Here is a 24,487-nt window from a genome sequence, read left to right on the forward strand (position 1 = left end):
GCCCCTTCTCCAATAATTTTCAATTACTATTCTGTTGTTCTAAGCATTAAGCTGAAATTTTTATCTGTCTCTAATAATTCCGAAATCTTACTCTCAAGCTTATTATTTTGCCTTAAGCCCATCACTGAATATAAAAAATTGTGAATCATTGCTGTACTTTTACTGATTTTTATCTGCTGTCTCACTGCCTTAGCACTCAGCCTAGTAAGCAGGCAAAATCAAATACTCCAATCAGGACTTTCCCTGCATAAATTAACAGGGGAAAAAAGTGAAAGGACTTTTATAGCCCTATTGCTCTGTCACAGCACTCAGGCCTTCCTTCAGAGCTCAACCTTGCTACAAACCAGTGAAACTACTCTGCTGTGATTTTATATTAATTACTGCAGGTCATTTCTCATTTATTATGTTTTAATCCTTTTCTGATTCCTATTTCTGCTGAAAAAACTGACTGTGTTTCCCTAGTCTCCCTAACTGAACTTGCAAAAGGATTTTACGTAGTTGTGTCAGTAACTAGAGCCATAAAATAAAAATAATTATATGCTTTCTTTCTTTTAAAAAAGAGAGGTTATCACCCACCACCCACCACATTGTATCAGAATCACTGATGTTTAGGACACGGAGCATTATATGTCTATACAAAGCATCTCCTATTGAGTTGTCTACACTGACATGATAAACTTCTTAATCAGGTTATTCCATTCCATCTCTTTTTATGGCTCCCCAGACTGTAGTATTTTTATGAATAGTTTATGCTGTGGTGTACTTATTAATATGCTTCCACAACCTAAATGGCATCATTATCTCAAAGGTTCAATTAAAAAGTAATCTAGTAGGAGGTAGTATTCCCAATTACTGAGTGTGGGAAAGACTCCTATTCTGTTGTCACTGTCTTTCATCTCAGACATAATTGAATTGGTCTTTCTCCCAAATAAAATGCAGCTTTTCATCCCTGTGGAAGAAGGAGAGAGGTCATGGAGACCTGTGGAGACCACATATAATGATGTCTATTTTTACCTCCACTTCTCTTTAAAGATACAATTAAATTTGTTGTACTCTCAAATTGCAGCCACTATGAGCACTCTCTTATAGACAAGACAGAAAAATAAATTACTTTCACTGCTGTTTATTGTAATTGAAAAACAGTTTGAAGCTCTATTTCAGGCTCATTAGCCAGGCCTTTACAAGTGCGTTAGAAGTAAAACAAAATCAATTTACATTTTAATTCTTACAAATGTTTCATTTTAGAAACTTGTAAATAGGTACCATCACTCATTTAGAAAGTGTCAGAACATTCTGACAGATATAAATCTGTAATTTAATATTCGTAACTTAAAACTCCAGATATAATTTCCAGGGACAATAATTGCAAATAGCGCCAGGGCTTTATTAGTAGTCTGCTTTTCTTCCAGGGAATTATTCACAATAGTTATTGTCAAATCAAGCTTTTGAAACTGGAATATTTTCCATTAATGCTGACAAATTAGCACCACTAAAGAATGAATTGTTTTGCCCCCGTTTTTTTCCAGGGAGACACAAAGACAAGTTTTATGTTTTAGCCTTTTCAATTTTACATATCAGGTGCCACTAACTGGGGGTACACACCTGCATAAGTCTCATCCATGTGTTTTCATTATACCCAGATTGCTCCTTTTGCAGGGAATGTGCAGGATTTCTGACAAAAATGCCCATCTTAAGGAAGATTATTTTGAAAATAATAAACCCATGCATCTGTCCACTGTGTTTTTCAAAAATATTTTTATGAAATATAAGTCTATCTCCATATGACTGCTATTTTCATGAAAGAAAGTCTTGGATCACCCAGCTCTTCTCTCTATTAATTATTGGTTTGAGTGTGTGTATGGAGTAGTTCCTGGGCATCTTTCCAAATCGTATAAACTTTTTCCCTAAAAGATCTGAAAACAGGCATAATTTAGGATCACAAGGTACTTTCCTTATTAAAATATTCCCAAGATTAGATCACTGGTGAAATAAACAAAATTTAATTTCTTTGGCTCTTTTAATAAGGAATGCATTACAGATGGATTTCAGACTGGGGCATAGTTCAGTGATGAGAGTGATGGACTTGAAGCCCTTTTGCTGTTTTGAGACTGCACACAGCGTCAATAAAGATTTTGTGGGATTTGAAATTAATTTAATGGGGTTTTACACTCATGGAATGAGAAAACAAGGCAAGAACTTTAATGGACTTCTGACATCCCACCTCATTTCCTGACTTGGCTTTTGGAATCAGAGCCCTAAAATTTTGTGTGCTGGAGTTCAGAGTGCTGAAGGCCAGTGTACAACAGGTTGCTGTCCAGGAAAGTGGGAACACTATTCTTGGGTATCCCTGCAAACAGGGACATTGGAATATCCATTCCTTAAAACAGTATGACTACTGGTTTAAGTTTAAAGAGTCAGCCTAGGAATGCTGCTGTGCTGGGAGACATTTCATAGCAACAGCACCTCAAATATTAACTTTCTTATTGTTTCCTTGCTGTTAATAATGGAATTCCCGAGAGTTTGTTTGCATTTCCCTCCTGCTAAACAAAGCACGTTTATTTGTACATTTAAATGGGCCACTTTCTCCGTTGGGAGCTACCAGAGGTTTAAAGTATTTTTGTAAGTCAGGGTGAAATCTGTGAAGTTATGGGAAAAGTGTCTGATTATTTATAAGTTTGTTGCTTTGTGTCTCATATCCAAAAAAATGGGGAGTTGTGTTTGCTCACCGAGGGCTGTGTTCTTCCTGGCATTTGGGATGGAGTTCCTAACTACAGATTTTCATGTTTTAGGTGTGGAAACACAAGTGGGCTCCTTTATTAGAGTGTTGCAGAACCACCGAGGCGAGCAGCGGGACCCACCGAACCTCCCAGCAAGGCTGGTGAGAGGACACTGCGGTCAGTGTAAATGAAAATTTTTTCAGAGTGTGACAATGATTTCAACGACACACATCCATCCCTCTTCCTTCCAGCACGGCGGAGCGGAGGGAGCACACCAGGAACACACACGCCAGCACCACCGCACCGAGCTGAGGCTCTGGCACCACCTGCGGGTGAGGCGGTGTCCCCGTGCCCGCTCCTCTCCCGGGCTGCCCGCGGGTGGATGCCCTGGGCGAGCGCACGGCTGGCTCCTGGACAAAGCCATTCCTTGCCCGCCGGGACTCCCGGCGCTTCCCGGCGCTTCCCGGCGCTCTGCGATCCCTGGGAAGGCGAGCGCGTCCCCGCGCATGCGCGGCGCAGCCCGGCAAGATGGCGGAGCTGGAGGAGTGAGTGCGGTGTGGAGGGAGGGACGGGGGGAATGCGGGATCCGCCGCCATCCGCGGGCTTGGGGCGGCCCGGGGGGTCGGGATGTGCCGGGATGTGCCGGGATGTGACCGGGTTGTCCCCCCCGCAGGCCGAGGCGGCGGATCCCGCTGGTGCCGGAGAACTTGCTGAAGAAGAGGAAGGCGTACCTGGCCATCAAGGCCACCCAGGCCAAGCAGGCGCTGCTCAACAAGCGCAAGGTACGGCGGCTCCCGGCAGAGCCTGGTCCTGCAGCTCCAGCTCGTCCAGCGGAGGAGGGAATCGCAATTCCGTGAAATTGCTGGGAAATGATCCGAGTGGTCGGGCCCCTCAGTGAGGGGTGCCCGAGCGCCGCGGGGGGCAGGGATCGCATTCGGGGTTCCGAGGGGAGCTTGAGTTCCTCAGCATCTTCTGCGTGTGTCTGGGCCTTGTAAAGGGGACAGTATTTTACAGGTTGGTTCAGTGAAACAGAAATACAGGGAAGACTGTGAGTTTTTTCCTGTTGGGTCAGTGGTGGTCAGGTATTCGCAGCCACCTGTGGGAAACTGCAGCGTTGCTGAGCTGTCTCTGCTGCCCTGGGATTTCACTGTCTGAAAGCTCCTTTGTGTTGTAACCCTGCAGTGGGAACCATGCTTTCCTGGGGGTGCATTTGGAGTTTATTTATCCATTAGAGCAACACAGGTCACGGTGATGCCTTTTTCTGTGTGTGGGGTAGCGCATGTCCTAGTGCAGACACATCCTATACACACTGCTATTTCCAGACTGGCAGAGCACAGCAAACCTTTCTAATTCCACGTCTGAGACCTGTTCAACTGTACCCCCGTAGTCCTAAAGCTTTCCCAGTAAATTTTGTGGGATTACGTGCAAAACTCCTGCCATTTTTGATACCACGTTTACATTTTTAAAAGCTTCAGTGGCTTGCTGTATTTCCAAGGTGGAAGCATAAGCACTCTTAAAGAATCTTAAAGAAAAGGACCTTAGTGATGAGACTTTGATGAGGTCTGCCTGCTTTGAAAATTCAAACCAATTTCATGGGTGATTTACAAGGTGAAGTAGAACAGGAGACACACAACGTTAGGTTCTTTAATTTAAAATGGCCTGCTAATTTAACCAATAGAGTATCTTAAATATAATCGTGTAAAGCTGTGCATTTTCAAGTCCTGTCCGTATGAGAAGACACTATGACTTGGTGGATGTCCTCATTCCTAAGCTCAAGAGAGGCACTTAAGCATCTGTTTAATTTTAAAAATGTTACATTTTCTAGTAATAATGGAAGGACTTTTTGTTGAGTGAATCAGGTATTCTCTGTTTAAATTAGCAATACTTAATATTACTTGAATGGTTGAAGTTTATTTTTTTTACATGTATGCCTGTGTAGGAAAGGACTTTAACTACAGTTACTTTCTGTTGGAGGGTAATTTTGAGTCACACTAGAGTATTGCTGTTTTGCCCACATATGGTTTCTGGCCTTCCCAGCCATTGCTGGGTTGCGTGTGTAGCTGTGCCTAGAAGTATCTTGGGTCTTGCTCCATTTTCCCTAATTTGTGTTTTTCCTGGGGAAAGACTCTTTGTTCACCATTCGTAAATAATAGTTGTGTGTAAATTCCTGTGTTGTCCCTCAGTTCTGTCTCCCTTGGGCTTACATAATCAAGTTAATTTTATTACTTCTTCCAAAGCTGAAAGAACATAGTTCACTACTTCTGCATTTCATTTGGCCTTTCAGGTTAAACCTCTGAGACTGTTGGGATGTGTGACGCTTTGTTTCCTTTTGCCTGTAGCAGCAGAAGGGGAAGCAGATCCAGTTCAGGCGGCTGGAGACCTTTGTTCGGGATTCGTGGCGCAAGCGCCGGGATGACACCCGGCTGAGGCGCATGGAGCAGAGGCCTGGGCAGGCAGCAGCACCTCAGGAGAGCAAACTGGCCTTTGCTGTGAGGATTGTGGAGTAAGAGCCTTCCCCTGCTCCTTTATTGTTGCTCCCCTTTGTTGTGTCGTTTCTGTGCCAAGGCAGCGGGATCAACCCAGGCAGGTTGATCTGAGGCCTTTTGTCCCTGTACTAGAGAAGTGTGGTTACTAATAAATGTTGTTTTCCTCAGCATTAAGGGAGTGACTAAGAGGGTGAGAAAAGTGATAGAGTTGCTGCGGCTGAAGAAGAATTACACTGGGATATTTGTGAAGCTGAGCCCGCTGATGCTGAAGATGCTGCGGATTGTGGAGCCTTACGTGGCCTGGGGGTGCGTAACCCTCCCATCACCTGGGGGTCCTTGGATTCTCCAGCTGCTATCACACATCCATTTCTTCTCCAGTAATGGTCAAAACTTAATCTGCTTCACATGAAACTTGTTATTGCCCCTTTTCTCGTTGTACTTGACACAACTTGGTTACTTCACCACCTCTGCACAAGGAAGTGTGATGGGGCTTCCCTCTGCATCGTGTCTCTCTTGCAGAATCTGATTTTTGTTTCTGCACAGGCAGCCTAACCTGAAATCTGTACGAGAGCTCATCCTGAAAAGGGGCCAAGCCAAGATCAAGAAGAAGAGGGTGCCTCTGACAGATAACATGCTGATAGAGGAGCATTTAGGTAAGGAAGAGGGTGAGGAAAAAATTAGATGTTGAGAGTTTATTCCGACCTGAAAGTGTGAGGAGAGACAAAATCTTGCCAAATGGGAGAGCTGGCAATTCTGGAGCAGTGTGAGGAAAGGTGATACAGTTGGACATCTCTTTTTTTTTTTTTTTTTTCTTGCGCAGGCGGCTGTGGTATCATTTGCCTGGAAGACCTTATTCATGAAATCTACACAACTGGGAGGTATTTCAAAAGAGTAACCAGCTTTCTGTGGCCGTTCCACCTGTCGGTGGCGCGCCACGCGTCGCGGAACAGAGTGGGTTTCCTCAAGGAGATGGGCAAGCCTGGCTACAGAGGTGATGCCATCAACCAGCTCATCCGTCAGCTCAACTAGCCAGGTGAGCCCTGCCTGCTGGGCTAATTCTGAGCCTTTCCTAAGGACAGCCACACTGCCATTGGAGATGGAGAGGGTTCCCTTGCTTTTCATCGTCACTCTACAACAGTGACCTCAGAGTAGGGGAAAGTAATCAAGAGTGTGGGTCCCATTAGGAATCAGCACATGCTCTTGGACACCTCCATGAAGGCTTGGTTCCTGGGAGATTGGTATGACTTACTTTTTATTTTCTTTCCTGTTCTGCAGGGTCTTTATGAAAATTTCGGGATTACAACTTGTTCCTTTTCACATGTACCTTTCATGGACATTATCTACATGCAATGATCTGTATGCAACTTCTCTTGACTGCTGATGCCTCTATAAAAGAAGAAATACAGAGATGATGGAGGAGATGGACTTTGGGCTGGCCCTTCTTAAAGAAGATAAATTCTGTTTGGTACAAGAAAGAGCTTCTTGGAGCAATTTGACTTTTGCATCTCTGTAAAATAAGTATCTTTTGTGCTCACTACTGCAGACTTCACTCTTTGAAGTGCACCTGCTTCTAGTGCAGTCACAACTGTGCTGACAGGCAAAAGAAAACACCAGGGTATTCTGTTACTGCAGCACAAACCCCAGCAGTGACTAATGTAACTTTTTAAGTACCTAGATTGTATTTATTTTTTAAAATTATGGGTTTTTTTGCTCCTGATTTAAAGAGGACTGCCTTTTCTTTTTTAACATCTGCTAGGTTGGGACTGCTGGAGAGGATTATTTCCTGGAAATAGGAAAGCCCAAAAAGGTTGTAATACAGTTGTGTGGGGTGGGGTATATGTAATCAATGTTTTTTAAATAAACTTCTGAAATTTTATTGTGATAACAGAAAGTCCTACATCACTGTAAGAGTGGAAAAAACAGCTAAACACTCTGGCTGGAATGAATTTAGTGAAGGAAGTGAACAAAACCATGGAAGAGTCTAAAAGTTCCAGAGTTTTAAGTCCCTAATTTCTTCTACTACAAAAATGGGTAAGAATAGATGAAGTGCTGTTTAATAAATATGGAAGGCACTGTGCTTAGTCATTAGTCTGTTTAAATTGTTATTTGAAGGCCTAGGTGGGATCAAACTGTTAATCAATGAATGTATTTCATATAGACTGCACATCACTTGGAGACTCAGGAAGGAAGCAGTTAAGTAACAACATGGAAGATGCCTTTTGGGTGTTACGTGTGTGACAGCTGCAAACTAGGATGTAACATTCATAAAACCATTTGAAATAAAGAGGACTGCAGACTCTGAATTAGAGAATACTATAAAACTTGAAGCTTTATTCTGTAAAACAAGAAAACAAACACAGAAAATGCTGGACAGACACTACAAACATACACGGAAGACCTCTGTCCCAGTAGTAGAGCCCAGTAGTCATTAAAATACAAGGCTTCATGTGTTTAAAGTTTTCCTGATACACAGCTGCTTCCATTGTAGAGAGGTACAAGAATTACTTGGTTGATTCTTTTTAGGGTTATTTCTGGTAATAAAACAGCCCAGGCTTTTAACATGAGAACTGGCACACTAGGAATGAGATTATTTTAGTTGCTGCAGAGAACTTAAGACTGCTAACAGGAAGCAGTTTTAAAATAAGTTTAAAATATAAAATTACAGGATTTGAACACAATTCTAGCAGCTAATCCTAGATTTAGGCAGTGTTTCTAGCAGAGGCAGTGGTTTAACACACCATTAGTAAAGCAAGAATTGAACTATGACCATGAATACCTTTTTAAAATCTCTGAAAATGATGCCGAGCTTAGTCTAGTGTCACATTCTCAGAGACAGGTACGTTGTCTTTGTGTCATACTTCATCAAGGGCACAGTAATGATATGTTCATGGCTTAGCTGCATGATGAACAGAAACTATACAAGGTGATATTTACACATACAGAACTTCCCCTGTGTCTTAGGGAGCAGGGTCCTTCTTGTAAGCCACTGTGGTGTTGACTTTGTGGATTGTGGTAGTGAAGGAACGCAGCCGCACCTCTTCCGAATTGGCTATGAACTGTGGTCCTGACTCTTCCCACTTCTCTGGCACTGCCAGATCTTTGTCCGTGTATATCAGCAAGTCAAAGGCACCTGGGAGCAAGGGAGAACAAATCACCATAAGAGATAGCAGGTTTGGAGTGCATCTTCTAGAACTCGAGACAAGGGCCAAGGTTTTCAGAAGTTACACTGATACTAGTCACGTGAAAAAAAAAATAGTTAAAATAAGTTATATTCACATGAGGCCATTTTAGTTTTCTCAAGTGAGTGTCAATTTTTTTAAACATGTTACAGTGCTGTATAACACAGCTTGTATAACACTTCAAATTATTAAATTATTAATTAAAACTTGCATTCCTTAGGGCATACATACTAATGTCATCTAGTTTGTTAAGCCACCTCAAGTTCTATCCTGATCTCAGTCTAACAAAATGCTGTCTCATAAATGTGATAGCACACAATGTGTAATACTTAAAAAAGCCTCAGAAAACCAGAAAATATTTTCTGAAGATAGAAAGTTGCTGAGGTTTTTCAATAGTGTTTCATTTCTTTAGTGCAGTTCAGAACACTCACAGGCAGATTCCAAGAGTGGCAGGAAGGTTACTGTGGCAGTTATTTGTCTGATGACAGAGCGAATTTCATCCTGAATTGCCTTCTGAGATTTCTCTCGTGGTCCACTGGAAAAGTAAGAAAACTGGTAAGAGAGAAAACTTATACTGTGCTGTGTTTACTCTAAATACAGTTCTCTTTGTAAAGTTCTGATAGTCTGTCTGCTACAGTATTTTTAGAGTAGCAGTGACATTTTTAAGTCCTTAGAAAAGTTAAGTGATAGCTGGTCTTCTGTATTGTTTTTGTGTTCAATGATATAATGACTGGTTTGCAGAGGGCAGGGCACTGAGAAGGGTATGAAGGAATAATCCACGGCATCGATCCTGTGCCTGCACCGGTACTCAGGGAAGAGAGGGAGTGGAGGGACCGCAGCACTCACTTGTCATCCTTTGCAGTTTTGTCACACTCGATGTCAAACTGCCACCGCTCCAGGACCTCGCTGCTCTCGATGCTGGAGATGACCACCACCAGGCGCTGCACGATGCACTTGTACAGCCACTCTGCAAGAAGCCAAGGCAGGCACTTAGAGCGAGCAGGGACACGGCAGGGACACGGCAGGGACACGGCAGGGACACGGCAGGGACACGGCAGGGAGCGCCCCGCACCTTTCATCTGCTCCGTCACGTTGTTGAGGTAGTTGGCCAGCTCGGGGTCCGTGGTGACCAGCAGGGTGAGCCCGTACTTCTGCACGCGGGTGAAGGTCTCGGGGGGGTAGATGCCCCGCTGGTACAGGATGCTGTTGATTCCATAGGCTGCGCGATTTAGACGGAGAGGGAAAGGGATGTGTACCACACCCCCCCCCCACGCCCAGCCGGCGGCCATGTCTCCCCACAAGACGCGGCCTCCCACCCCCTCACCTTCCCTCCCGCCCTCCTCCTCTCCCTCCCTCTCCCGCCGCGCGGTCCCCGGTGCCCCCCGCGGCCCCCTCACAGAAGAACTCGGCGACGAGCTCGGCGCTGCCGCGCAGGGTGATGCCCTGGTGCTCCCGGCCGAGCTGCTGCTGCGCCGCCATGGCCGCCGCTTCCCCGCCGCCCGTTTCGAATGCGGCCCCGCCCCCGCCCGGCCCCGCCCCTTCCCGCGCGCGCCGCCGCGCTGAGGGAGCGCGCGCCGCCTCAGGCCGCCCCGCCGGCTTTTCCCTCCGGGAAGGGCGATTCCCTGTGCCCCTCCTTATCCATAGAAAACGGGCGGGATCCCGGGGCTGCCCGGTTGGAAAGGAAAGGCTTTTCCCCCATGTTCAGCTCCCCGCCCGCTCCCGGTGCGCCTGTGGGCGGGGCTGAGGGGAGCGCGGGGCGGGGCGAGTGAGGAGCTCTGCCTCGGGAATGCTGTGGCGAGGCGCCTTTCGGCCTTTGCCTCCATGTACTTCACCTTATCAACCTAAAAATGGTACTTTCCAGGTATGAATTGGGCAAATACTTCATTCACGATGTATTGGTGGCCTTCATGGTGTAAGTCACGCTGTAGCTGTTCCAAATAAAAATACTTTCCTGCGAGCACTGCCAAAAGGCAGGTGGGAAGAACGTGGGAAAGCAGAATAAACGTTTCTTTCTTCAGTCCACAATAACTCCAGAAAAAAATAAATAAATAAAGGGTTAATAGGTATTTGGGTTGTTTGGCTGCCTTGGTGAAGGGAATTTTCTGCTTGGTCCAACAACTTCAGTCCTGTTACTACAGGGACACTAAGGGAGAAGTTGCGGCCAGCAGTGGAGGAAGCTCTGGCAGAGGTCAACAGGTAAGAGACACTGAGCAAAACAAGTAGATGTTGAAATATGTTAATAATATGAAGAGGAGAGTTGTGGTCTGCTGGAATAGTAACAAAGTGGTCAGCTAATTAGCTGATAAAATCAATTATAGGCAAGAAAATGAAAATTAATGGATTTGCTGGGCACAGAAGAGATGCAAATGAAATTATTCCCTGAATGTGATTTTTCCAAAGCATTATCTGATATTACCATCTAAGGTATACCTGTGTTACATACCCATATTGCCCTTGAATCAAACTAATTGAACAGTCTTAAAATGAAGTTGCATTCAAAACAGAAATATTTATACTGAGGATAAAAACCATGTGGTCATTACACAGTACAGTGGGCCAGCTGCTAAGAGAGTGAATTGATGGTGAGATTGCTTATTTTATTGTAATAAAGCAATTTTTCTCGAAAGCTCAGGCTTTCTCTTGGTTCCAGTTTTGATCCAAGAGGAAGTATGGTTTGCCTCAGGGTTCAGGCTGCTGTGATTAAAACAAATGGTATAGTCCTGAAGTCATGTGCTGAAGTTCTGAAAGGGTCTGAATAATTTAATTTAACCAGGGGAAATTTATTATGGATCTTGTTCACTAGTGATTGTGTTACACATAAGTCTTCTGAATAAAATATTTTCTGAGTAAGAGTGGTATATTTCCAAGGCTGTGATAATGGAAGCATTTTTCATCCAATGCTTAACTTTTGGAAGTTGGATTGCTGTCAATATGTGCTGTTTTGCTTAAAACCTTATGTACTATGCTGCTCTTATTTATCTATCCCAAAATGGTCTCAGCCCTCTGGGTTTTTTTCTGCAATTGGCTTCTTGTCCATTTTGCTTTTGGGGAGCTGCTTATTTTTGTGATAAATATAAAATTGTGAAAGCATAGGACTAGGCAAGAATAGTAGAGCTTTTGATTAATATTAAACATATTTCTCCTCTATCTGTCTTGCTGTTAAAATCAGACAGAAGGAAGTAATCCAGCTGTTTCTTGGTTTACCAAGTTAATTTCACTGTGTTTCAGTTTGGATGGTTTGCACACACACAGGTGCGTACACTTATCAGTTCCAGAATTAATTGTTGCTTCTTCATTACTTCTAACAAGATTCACCTGGCAGGCGCTCAGAGTGGTTGGTGAGCTCTGTTGGAACTCTAAGCTTCCTGCACCTGGCATTTCAGAGTTTGGGGTCACTTTTCTCTCTCTGTTCTGTGCTGTGATCAGCACCAGTTTCTGCCCTGCTGTGCTCCCTTCTCCCCCACAAAGGGTCCCCTCACCTTTGCATTTTGTCGGTGCTGTAGCTAAGCTGCAGTTGCCATGGCCCAGCCAGGTATGATGGGGACATGCACACAAATCCTTCTTGTTCCTCAGACAGTGCCTGTGGTTTGTGGTTAGGAATGTCCAGCAGAAGGAGGGCTCTGTGGCTCTGCCAAGGAGGCTGCAGTGGGTGAGTGGCTGATTTGTGACAGGCTGCTTCCTGACCAGCTCCCAGGGACTCTTGCGAGCCGGGATGACAGGCTAACTTATACGTTCTGGCACACCAGGAGTTGGCTGTCCTTGCTTTAATTATCTCATGATAAAACCTTCATTTCCATAAGGAATGTGAAATCCCAGTTGGATGCTTACAACTCTTCAGTCATTGTTCAGTTTCTCAGTTACAGCTCGATGTTACGACACAATTTTTTTGATTCTTGTTCTGTGAAAGGAAATGTTCCGTATTTAGCTTGGCTGTTCTGCAGCATTTAATGATTGTTTCCCCATGGCAGTTGTCAGTGAACCATGGGCAATCCAAATCACTGCTTTGCCTGCGTTTTTTTTTAAGGCAAGCCAGGTCACATTTCTATAGTTGTTCAGCACACTAGAAGACATAATCCACTTGTGGAGTTCATTCCCATTATTTATTTTTTAACCTTCAGGAGGATGTGGACAGATCTCTGCTCTCCAGCATAGCAAAATAGCCTCTGAAATTAAAGTTTCAACAGTCTTTGTAGCACTAAAGTTTGCTGTCAAAATAAAATTTCTTTTAAAGTTGGCTAATCCTATTTCTAAAACATAAAACATGGAATGTCATTACAAGTACCAATGCTGTGCCCTTCACCAAAGGCAATGGGAGCAGTGCAACAGTCTTGAAAGATTGTCTTGAACTTTAAGTATTCATGAAAAGAAATGGATATTAAAATGAGTCAGTATGGCCCAATAATCTGCACTGTAACTTTTAACATGATGAGTAGGCTTCCCAAAGGGACTTGCTTCCTTTGGTTTTGAATGCCATGTGGAAATTTTAACAGTTAATTTTCTGAATGTGTTTTGAAATTAGAATAACTCAGGTGAGTACTTATTTCTTTTGTAAGATGAAAGAGTTTGATGTTTCTTAAGGTGATTTTAGAACTCCATTTAATTTGAAAGTACCTACGTCCAGGTAGAGGCTACCTTGTACAGTGAAATAAATTCTTGTAGATTTTGAGAGTTTTTAAAGCTCCTCCTGTAGAAAATAAAATGGTATCTTTTTCTTGTTTTGTTTTTGGGGAAGGCCTTCCTTCGAAGACCTGATATTTTTCTAAAAGGAAAAAAAAGTTAATATTTGTGGTGGTTTTATGTCTGAACTGCCAGGAGATGGCAGCAGCCAACCGTGTTACCTGCACCCCTTCAGTTTTGGCTGGAACTACAGCGAGTTTGTTTTACTGTTAGGTACTGTGCTAGTTTTACAGCTTTTTCTAGTTTTAAAATCATTGCTCCAGAATGAACGGGATACTTTACTGCAACAGCAACAAAAGGTAAACACGAAAATAATTCTCTCTGTTAAATTGTCTTAGTGCCCACTTATCTTTAAACATTTCACGTGAGGATAGGAATCCTGTTTCAGAATTGGGAAGAACAGGACTTTATTGAGCTTTTTTGTGCCTTGAGAACTCCTTAGTGCTGGGTGATGTTATGTTTCCCAGGTAACAGTGAAATCCACTGAATCCACTCTTTACAGCTCAAATCCCAACCTGAAGGTTGATAGTTTGAAAGGTGAATGTTAATCCAGTTCACTTTAGCTCTTGTTACATCTGAAGTTTTCATACTAATAAATCAATGTAAAACTAGGGAGTTCTCAGGTAGATTAAACTTACTGGCAGTTTAGCTTAAAATTCAAAATGAGCCTTCTGAAGTACCCTGGAACATTGATTTATCATTTATAGGTTTATCAGCAGAGGCTTTTGGTGGGTCATCAGAAACTGAGGAGAAAATGATCCTGAAGAGATTGGTAGCACAGTAAACATGCCTTGGTAGTACCACAGGGAATTTTGATAGGATTCTGTTGTGTGGTTGCATGTTAGATGGGAATTGTTGCTTTGTGATTGCTTTCCAATTGTGTTTCTTCTGATGTATAACCATGATGGGCTTGTTCAGTTGATTGTGTAGCAAGGAATACAGTGCAGCTTGCATAATGTCTGAGAATTGTGATGACTGAAGAGGGAAATACATCGTGAAAAGCATGTTAGTGGCATTAGAAATATCTGAGGCAAAAAAAAGAGCAATTCCTTTATTTCTACTTGAAAATTAGAGTCTTTATGCGTTTTGTTCTACAGTTAAATCTCCAGGCAAGTTAGCTGTTCTCTTGGCAGAATGATAATAATTTCTGAGCATAGACATAAAAATACTCAAATTCTTTCTCCAGAGTATTGGACAGTTTAAGAAAATGGCGAAGAATGACTTTCTAAAGATATTTATTCCTGTGTGGTAGGAGGAATTCTTCAATGAATGTAATTTATTTTGAGAAAAACATCCTTTTCCATGTGTTTTGAGAAATTTATGCATGTCTTTCTTAAAAAAACCCCAACAAATTGTCACCAATGAGTCATAATAGTGAGATGAGCTAAAATATTTTATGAGGAATGCAGGCCACATGGGCTGGGACTGGACCCTGAGCAGCTCCTCTCCAGCCCGTACCTACATCTCTCAGTGCATGCTCCTTCCTTGGGAAGTCTCATCCCATAGCATGGAGACAAGTGCCTGACTCCTAAACTTTGTGTGTGCTTTAATCAGAACTCATCTGCTCTGCTGGTTCACAAACATGGGCAGTCTAGAAGGAACATGAGCTGTTAAAAATGCCCTTATCTGGAAATCAGGGCAATATCTGATTACTGGCACTGATGGCTTAGCACCCGTTAAAGGAGCTGTCTTTGCACAACAACAGCATCGAGGTGGGTTTGGGAAGTATCCGGTGCAAACCAAAGCTTAGACAATTCTGCATCACATGTGAAAAGTGAAGAAAGGATTTGCTGGTACAATTTGGACAAATGCACTTGATTTTTAAGTCATTCCTGAGCCCTGAAGGACATCCGATTCACTGCTTGCTGTTAGTCAACACTGTCAAAATTTTTAGGAGAAAAACTAGAGAAGGATATAACAATTTCTAAATTCATTTTCAAAGCAGTTACCTGTGCTTTGTGCACAGTGGATGGTCTCATCCAAACCTCATGATGTGAAGTTCTAGGAGTGTAAAAATGGAAAACAGATGGCTTGGTAATGTGAGTACCACTTTGATGTTAGTTGTTCCTTACAGTCTTCCTTCCTTAAAAATCTGATTTGAGTGAAAACATGACATTATTGCTCAAGGTGAGCTGCTCCTTGGTTGTAATCTGACAGTCAGTGGAAGCTGGACCATGGGTACATTCAGGTCACTCTGGCTACTGAGGAGCATTCCCTTGTGCTAGCTGGGAGTCAGCACTCTCCTTTTCCTTCCTTGCTTGCCTGGGACTTTCTATGCACTTGGGCTAATCAGTTTAGCTGTAAATTTCAAATTTCCACAGAAGGATTTAATAGTCCTGCCAAGCTCATGTACATTGAGTTTCTGCAGTTTCTACCGTGGAGATGCCTTGTGTACTGACATCCTTTTATTTTCAAGAACAGAGTCTCTAATTTTTTTTTTCTTGTTTTTGTTTCTTTTGTAGAGGTTTGACTGTGATGACAGTGAGCCCACACTCATTTAACACTATGATATGAAAACAATCATCTAACACTGAGAAAACTGAGGTTCAGTAACATTTACATCCAGAGGTAATCCAAGCCCTCATCTCCCATGCCCAGGGAAGTATTGCTGTCACCAAGCTTTGAGCTAGTTCCTTATCCCATCTGTTGAAACTGTGCCACAGGACAGAAGGGGTTTGAAAATCCATTTGGAGACAGCAGGGAAGAGGAAGAGATTGAGCTTTAATGGTCAAACCTGGCAAAGAGAGTGCAGAACCACAGTTCGGCTGTCAAATTACAATTTAGTTCATTTTCCATATATTTTCACTTTGCATAAGCTTTTCAGTACCAATAAAATTTAAAAAGTGGGGTCTTTTGCTCTGAATTAAGCTTCTGACAGAGAACTTAAATAATCTCCTAAAATGCTGCAGGATGACATACCTTGTCTGCTTGTTGCCTGTGCTAGTTTTCTGGCTCTGCATCTTCCTGTATTCTGTTCCTTATGCCCAGAGCAGCTCTTCCCCTCACCACCACAGCCCCATTGCTGAACTCTCCCTGCCAAAAGCTCCATCTCACTGTGCTTGGCTGTCTCTGGTTACTGCCACACACGAGGTTTGCATTACTCTGATTATGTTTAGATTTCCTCTGCATGGCAGCTTTAACCTTGCTCTGTCCTTGGGCACATTTTGGCCAACCAGGTTGCACACAAATTTAGAAGTTGTAAAAATCTGTGCTGACCTGCAGGTTTTTCCACGTTACCCTTGGTGATTTCACATTATACTTACCAAACAAATTGTGCTGTTATTCATAAAGAGGGAAAAAGAATCCACCTAAATTCCCTGCAGATGGTAGAGGACATGCATGTGATCCTGTTTCAGCTGCAATTTCATAAAAAATATGAAGTACTATTTTAAAAAATGCTGATAGTAGCAAAACTGAACCTAGACTGAAACAAAAATCCATAGCAAGGAGCAATAGTGGATGTTACATAGATATTCTCCAACATTAAACAGGATGCTGTAAAGCCAAAGGTGGATAAGTGTTGTAAACAAAAGTTTTGTGTAACATCTCAAAACATGAAGTAACAAATTCAATTCTTCAGTTTCATGTACTTCAGTTTAAACTGAATTTTACAGCTGCTAAGCACAACTAGACCTGGAAAATAAGTGACTTGAGAGTAACATGGAGAAATCACAAATGGGAAACTACTGGCTGTATAGAATTTTGAGACCCTCAGAAGATTCTGGCAAAGAATTCCGTTACCTAAAAAAAGGCCCCATCTCTTAAGATGATGAATTGTGAATAAGGATGATGTAGCCAACTTTTAATATGTTAAAGGCTCAAAGAAACCAGCTGTACCTTCTTTGCTAGATACAGAGCAGTTGGTGTCGGAGCTGTTGCAACAAGGCAGTAACTTCTGTTTGTGTGCACACCTTTCACCTTCACCATCCAATCCTTGATATGGCTTCAGAAGCATTTTGGAAAACTTGACTTAGTTCTAAATTTCAGAGGGCTCCTGAACCATTTTTCAGTCATTCTTTGGTATTAAGTAATAGTGACTGTGAGTTGCTATGGCTAGATTTGGATAAAAGCTAGTCTGAAAGAAAATACTTACCTATGTAGTGCTACTTTGGTTTTTCTTTATACAGAGTATTTCTGCTGTGTTAAATCACTCTTGATGTTTGTAGAATAGGCAGTCTCAGTCAGTACTCAACCCTTTTCCCTCTTTCTTTTCTCAGTCTTTTAGTGGAGGAGAAGAACATGGTCTGGGAATGTGAAATGCATGTCTCCCTTATTTCCCCTTGAGGTTTGTAGCGTGAAATTATCAGTACCTTTAACAGCACTAAGGTGAAATTTTGTGGGGGTCAGTTTTTTTTTTCTTAATTTTGTAAAGGTGCTGTTATTCACTTATGTGCCTGAGAATGAATTTTCTTATATTTGGCTTACTGTATTATTAACAGGAACACTAAAAACTGTGCTTATGTTGGAATAGGACTGCCCTTTATAACAGGACTCGTTTTTGTGAAGCAAAATAATTGTTCCCAGAAAAACACATTCCTTCTCCATCAAACCTCTATTCTATTTGACACACTGTCTGTTCATTCTCTGAGAATCTAAAAATGATTTTTAATGATTTATGGACTGCTGTTGCTAATATTTCCATGGTCCTGTTAAAAGTAAGTACTTTTTCCTCAGTGGCCAGTTTTTGTGTTTTAAGTAAGCAAAATGTCAATTAAACTAAAAACAGGTCTAAATCATGTATATACTAAAATTGGCATTGGCTTGCTGGCAGATTTTATAAATTATCAGAATCTGTCCATATCTGCGAATAATGAAAAACAAGGTTCTGGATAATGTAAGGAGGTAGGAAATGTGTAAATTTACGTGGTGTGTGGAAGTGAAATAATCACAAGCAAGTCAAGTTTAAATATTCTGCATTTGTATTTACTGTGTTACATGCTCTTCCATTACTTTAGCTCACAAAAGGTTTTATATTTATATATCTGTATATGTATCTACACACACTCCCACACACTTGCTCTGGTGGTTTCCTTTTTCCACGATGCCTTTTCCAGGTAATGGGAGGAGGTTACACATGTATTCAACATGTGCTTATTCATAGCACACCTTATTTCCAGCACTTTGAAGGAGCTACAGAAACAAAGAATGGTTGAGGTTTGAAGGTACCTCAGGAGATTTTCTTGTCCAACCACTCCTGCTCAAGCAGGATTTAGAGCAGATTTCCCAGGACTGGGTGCATATGGCTGAAGTTCCTGTCAGCCCATGTCTCCAGGTGGTTGAGCCCCCTCTGGATGGCAGCATGGCTCTCTGGTGCATCTGGTTCCTCCCTGTTTTCTGTTACCAAACTTGCTGAGGGTACACCCTGCCCCATCCAGACCATTAATAAAAATGTGACAGGAAAGCTTTGGAAAAAGAACTTTACTGAACAGTTTTGGTTTTTTTCCTCTGAGCAGGAAGCCTCAAAATCCTAGCAAATCAATTTGGTAGTTTTCATTTGTCTCTCCACTTTTCTACAAACGGTGCAGTTTTTTTCTTTGGGCTTTTTGCACCATGGGCACCTTAGAGGCTTTGTCTTTGGGTATGAAGGCTCTGGGACTAAGCAGTGTCGTTGTCTTGGCAGCATTAAAGCATTAACAGTCTCAGCTGTCTCCTACACACCACAGAAAGCCTCCAAGTCCCTTCATTTTCTCATGAAATTTGGCAGAATGGGAAACCTCAGGGATCTGCAGAAGAGTAAACTCTGCCAGATGCATCTGCTTTAATTTTTTCTTTAGAGGTAGGCTCAGTGACCTTTTCTCTGTCAGAGGCAGCACAGTGGCTCTGCTGCTTTTAGCACCTGGTGATAATGAGGTTGGCAGCAAAGTTTGGCTTCTTGGTAAAGTGAAGACACCTTTTGTTCCTTCTCTCTAAGAAGGCAAAACCCTGGACAGAAATCCTTACCCTTCTGGTGTCTCAGCAGTGACAAGAATCTTAACTGGTTTTGTAATGATGCATGAAACTGGGTGTCAGTGGGGTTTGGGGCTTGTCTAAATCTCTCTTCTGTATGCTTGGGTAAGTTAGCCCAGCACAATATTGCATGTGTATGAAGCAGTGAAAGCCTTCAGCCCTACTTTATCGACAAAACCCACATCAGAATATCTTCAGGAATGGTGCTTCCTCTATGGGAATGTTCAGCAAGGCAGGCTCACGTAGTTAAACAATGAAACCAGGATACATTCATAAAAATGGGAACAGGCTTTGGCACAAAACCTGTAGAGCCAGATGTCTGTCAGTAACTCACCAAAAGCAACAAGAATAGAGGATGTTTGTAACATGAGACTTCTTTTTTTAGTAACTTATCCAAAATGGATACTTTAATGAATGTATGTATTTTACACTAAATTGCTCAGGTGCTCTTATACATATGGTTGCAACAGCCCCGCTCTAGCTGCCCACAAAATGCAGTTTTTTCTCTTTTGCTTACATGCCAATAGCTGTTTTGCAAACAAAAGCAGGTTCATGTCCCAAAACAGACCTGGGAATCTGTATATGATCATTTCAGCTGGGATCCAGAGCCAACAGCACTGCGTGACCCTTTGGTGCATGGGAATGTGTTAGACTGGGTTCAAGGATCTCTTCACTGCTCTCTGCTGTGCAGGATGTGAAAATCTCGTTACAGCCCTGGATTGGTGGCTGCTACATCGTGTCTGCCCCCTCCAGTTCAGTGAATCTCCCGAGGTGTAGATTTGCCTTCAGAGGGAAGCTGAGCTGTTCCCTGGCTGTTGATGTGTCTTGGGAGGGCACTGGAACAAGGGTCTTTTCCACATGTGCTCCACAAGGGAGGTCTCCTTTCCCTGTGTGAATGTTTTTTTGGTAAATACTAGCAAGTTGTGTAGCTCTGTTTGTCCATATGTTTAGTATATCTTTCTTACGCTGTTTAATTAATCCCCAGTGGCTTCACAACTCTTACACAAGGGCTGAGTTTGCTGGAGGAAAGTTGAATTCCAGCAAGTTGGGATTCTTTCACTGTTCACTCTCTTTTAATGTCCATTTTGCAGTTTTGCTATGAAAAACTGAATTACAGTAGTAACCATATCAAGCAAGTCTCAGTGACAATCTCTCTCATTCCCATTATCCCTAATTGGCTTTTTTAAATCTTAGTATAAAAACCAGATTGTCTCTAATTAACTTCCAAAGTACCCATTTTTACACAAAGGCAGTCCCAGGGGGCACTTGGGCTTTTTTTGCAGAATTCTGTATGCAGAAATGTCATGGGTGGTTAGTGTAAAGCCACAACATTGACTGCTGTTACACTTCCCTTAAATGCAAGCATGTTGCTGTACCTTCTGGATATTTAAAGTCACTGTAAAGAGGTGATACTGAAGTAGTAAGAACTGCATTCTTGGAAGTGTTGCTAGGTAATCTGGACAGAGAAAAGGAATGAGAAATGATACAGTTGGAAATGGATTCTAAAAATTCCACAGGGCAATTAAAATGGCTTTGAAATGGATTAGGTGAGGTCTGCTAAGCTGCAAACCTCCTTCAACCTTTTCCTCTGTTTAGGACATTCATAATAACCCCTGTGTAAATTATCTGATGTCTACCAAGGATTTGGAGACACCATTCCTTTTCCACATGAACATTAGTAAGTTTTCTCCCTGTTCATGAAAACTGTAGAAATTTAACATGTTTTTGACCTCTGCTGTTTTGATAAAGGTGTTTGAAGGGGGCTGACAGAGCTTTAAAGTTCTTGTGAGGGATGGCTCAGTAATGGATATATACATGATACATGAGTGTGCAACTCCTGCTTCCTAGGAGAGCAGCTTTTCTGAATCCTGATTTAGATCTTCAGACAATTAATTTTGTGATCACAGCCCTGAACTCTGCTAAGAGCTGTTTCTGCAGCTGATTGATAGAATCAGGGAGGATGATAATCTGAAGTAAAAGGATAAGAAAGTGCAGCTGTTTGACTTAAGGAATCTTGATAGTTTCTAAGGCTTGCTGTCCATGGGTGGAATATACTGTCTGAGAAAAGTAGAATTGCTAAATCCAGGGATTCTGTATTTATTTATTTTGGGTTTTTTTGTTTAGTTTTTTTTTTTCCTACTTCCCTGCAGTGGTTTCTTTCTTTAGAGGAAAAAATTAGAAAAGCTAAGCTGTTTTCAAAGCAGGGGAAAAACAGTAATACCTTATTTTCTTCAGTATATTTAGATGAGAGTCAGGAAAAATATGAGTTGGAATTGCAAGATTTTTTTCAGCAAGTTCTATTGTGTGCTTTTAATTGTCTGCCCACACACACTTAGTTGGCTGGCTCAGGACATCACTGAGGTTGGCATAAAAACTTTGTATTTACTTTTTGTGCTTTAATCGGTGATGCTCAACCAGTACAACCAGGAAGACCTGGAGTTTTTTCTTATCAAGCGATGAGAAATAATTGTATTAAAAGGATCTGAGCCTTGAGGGCTGAGCAGCTTTTCCATCTTAGCAGCTAACTCAGGAAGGAAATACAAACTTACGTGTGAACTGGACATCAGTTGCTAAGAGGTAGCACCAGTCACATCAGTGTTCCTGTACAGCTCACAAGACACAGCAATCTTTCCAACCCAAAGTACCCAAGGTATTGTTTTTCCATCAATTACCGTTTCCCAGTCATGCAGCTATTACCAGTGAAGTCTTCTGCATTTGTTTGTGTTGTTTTATTTAGTGTGCAGGTGACACTGCTCAGTACTTCTTTACTTCTTTACAGATTGTTTGCATCATTTTTTAAGTTGAAATAAGATACATCACTTTTGCTAAGTTGCATCTTATACCTCTCTTGAATCTGCGTATGTTCACTTGTGGAGAGTTGAATGTCTTGAATGTTTCCCACAGAGAAAATTATAAATAAACACATGGATTTGTTTACATGGGGGATACACTCTATGATTCTAATGCTCTTTGTAATTTTCCTAAGGAGAAAAAAATTGTCTGATTTTGTGTATTTTCTTATGCATGTTTTTCTTCTGATGTCATCATTTTGTCTTGTGGGAAGCTGTGCTTCAGGAGAAAGCCATGTTAAAAATACAGTTAGAAGAAAACTGATCCCAAAGTAATCCTTTGAGTCAATTAAATAATACTGATCTCAGTAGAACATCTATTAGTGTACATATGATGTTACTGCTAATACAGCATGAATTTATTATGGCCTGGGGTAGCCCAATGAATTCCAGATGAATTCACAATAGCTGGATTCTTAAAATGCTACTCGGTCTACTTCAGGTTTTCTGTTTCCATGTGTAATTAATACCAGAACCCAGCACTGGTACCTGCTCCTATTTAAAAAAAAAAAAAAAAAAAAAAAAGAAGACACATATTTCAAATCCAACTGAAAGCTTGAAAAGCTGCCTGACTCTTGGCATTAATAATTTAAAGAACTAGTTTAAAATCCATCTGAATTCACTGGTTTTGCATAATTAAAAAATATTATTGGTTTATCTCCTTCAGCCAAAATACTGCAAACTGCTTTAATATACATAGCTAGATTATTAGCTTGAAAAACAACTCGTATCATGTTTAGAGATACTTAAGTGTAAAATTGGCTACAAAGCCATACTTCAGAGATAGCCATGGAAATGAAATGTGTCTTCAGAGATTTGTAAACCAGACAATCCTGATACCAAGGAGCAACATAGTAGCTTTGTCTCATAAGAGTGGGAAAATCTGTTTAAATGGGTACTTTTTTTAAAAAAACAGATATGGAAACTTCATCAGTTTCACCATATCATGGTAAATTATTTTCTTAAAAATATCACATGATTGTTAGAAGCTTCACCTGCTGAAGTTCAGCATTTCTTGTGGCACATTGAATTTCACACTGCTGTGTCTAGACCCATGTAAAATCACGTATTTTTAATTACATTTTCCCAGCTTGGTGCTGGCTATTACCAGAATCAGAAGATTTCTCTGGTCTCTTTTTTCCATCAGTCCTTACCACATGGTTCACACAGCATTTCCATAGATTATTAGACCAGCTGTGTGTGTTGTGCAGACTTCATCAGAGAGCAGTGCACCAAGGACATGGCAAAAATCACCTCCAATAACTATTGAATGTATTGGTTCTGTGATGATATAAATCAAATCATGGTCCCATCAGGGTTGTTTCTTAAATCTAGAGGGCAGGCACTGGGAAGTGAGGGGGAAGTTGGGACGTGTTTATTCTGCTTTCAGTGTATGGTAGGAGGATACTTTTATCATAACTGTGAAACTGAGATTAACCATTTTTATATTCCAACTCTCATGCCAGCTGAGTGCTGTAGCACTAAAGTCAGGTGTATATTTACACCAGCACTGTTTCCTCAAAATTTTCCTAATCCTGACTGTGAGGAAAATTTATCAAGGTCCCCCCCAGCAATTCATAGTTCCATGACAGCTTAGGGAAGAGAATGAGGGTGAATATAAAATGTGGGTAAGGTGTCAACAGACTGAGAATGGTCTCTGCTACTGAATAAGAGCACATTTGGCACAAAGATGTAGTAATTAGTTCGCAACTCACAAGCAGAGAAAGTACAGGACACCTTTTCCTTACACAAGCATAGTATGAGAAGAAAGGCTGCATCAAGGTGTGTGGAATAGTGCTGGATGACAGAGATGTAGTATTAGCATTCTTACCCCTGGGACTTCCACATATGCATGAAGAGTCCCCAGCTTTCCTTCACCCTTGGAAAGAATGGGGGGAAAGCAGGACATGAGCCAACAGTGTATATTCACAGCTCAGAAGGTCAACTCTCTCCTGGATGTGTGAAAAGAGGAGAGGACAGGTCCAGGGCCCATCAGTCCATGCACTTTCTAGATCCTCCTTTGAGCACTGTGGTTTCCACTCTCACACCAAGGGAGAGCAGTAAGGCAAGAAAAAAAAATTCACATATCATCTTTTCTAGATGAAGTCTGTTAGCTTTTCCAAATACAGTGTTCACCATGAGACTGAAGTCCTAGTTTCCTGTTTTTAACATGCTTAAAAATAATTTTTGAAGCCTTGTGCAAAAACGACCATGAAGAAATATTGAATGGAGATGGAAACACTGACAAAAGCAAAAAATGTAGAAGGAGAATGTAAAGGAAGCAAAGACAGAAGGGAGTAAAGATGGAAAATAAAATTAAAGGAAGAGAATCCATACAATTCCCTCAAAAGAAAAAGAATTGAAATTAAGTTTCAGGCATTCAAGGTTTTACATAGGGTGGATGAAACTTAGACCTGGTATTGCTGGGTGTAAGTGCAGTTGGACTAGTGAATTTGTACCTGATTACAACAGGGGAAAATGTAAAAATGTTTTGCTTTTTTGGATGGCATTCAGTGATTTATGAGCTAATCTGTTTTCAGAAAGGGTCTGCATCAGAGTTTGGCTGAGACTTCAGCTCCAAAGTGCCTGTAGCATTTCAGGATTTAGGCTAAATTTTAGAGGTGTTTGTCAAT

General features: G+C 41.7%; 2 protein-coding genes across 3 annotated transcripts; one reads left to right on the forward strand and one right to left on the reverse strand.

The window, feature by feature from the left end:
* Window positions 1-2,625: 2,625 nt before the first annotated feature.
* RPL7L1 (ribosomal protein L7 like 1) lies at window positions 2,626-7,094 on the forward strand. Of its 2 annotated transcripts, XM_056489978.1 has the most exons (7): window positions 2,974-3,262; window positions 3,391-3,499; window positions 5,057-5,220; window positions 5,372-5,509; window positions 5,747-5,856; window positions 6,024-6,236; window positions 6,479-7,094. In XM_056489978.1, exons 1-6 carry the CDS (start codon window positions 3,246-3,248, stop codon window positions 6,230-6,232), a joined length of 747 nt encoding a protein of 248 aa, XP_056345953.1. In that variant the 5' UTR covers window positions 2,974-3,245; the 3' UTR covers window positions 6,233-6,236; window positions 6,479-7,094. The 2 variants fall into 2 exon arrangements, with proteins under 2 accessions (XP_056345955.1, XP_056345953.1); XM_056489980.1 differs by lacking the exons at window positions 5,372-5,509; window positions 5,747-5,856; window positions 6,024-6,236; window positions 6,479-7,094 and adding an exon at window positions 2,626-2,878 and having other exon boundaries at window positions 2,969-3,262.
* A 412-nt stretch (window positions 7,095-7,506) lies between these two features.
* Window positions 7,507-9,905, reverse strand: MAD2L1 (mitotic arrest deficient 2 like 1). Its single transcript, XM_056489981.1, has 5 exons — window positions 9,780-9,905; window positions 9,455-9,601; window positions 9,229-9,349; window positions 8,814-8,917; window positions 7,507-8,333 (listed from the first exon to the last, which is right to left on the reverse strand). The coding sequence occupies exons 1-5, from the start codon at window positions 9,859-9,861 to the stop codon at window positions 8,161-8,163; spliced, it is 627 nt and encodes a 208-aa protein (XP_056345956.1). The 5' UTR covers window positions 9,862-9,905; the 3' UTR covers window positions 7,507-8,160.
* Window positions 9,906-24,487: the final 14,582 nt, after the last annotated feature.

Source organism: Oenanthe melanoleuca, chromosome 4 (assembly GCF_029582105.1).
Source record: "Oenanthe melanoleuca isolate GR-GAL-2019-014 chromosome 4, OMel1.0, whole genome shotgun sequence".
NCBI lineage: Eukaryota > Metazoa > Chordata > Aves > Passeriformes > Muscicapidae > Oenanthe > Oenanthe melanoleuca.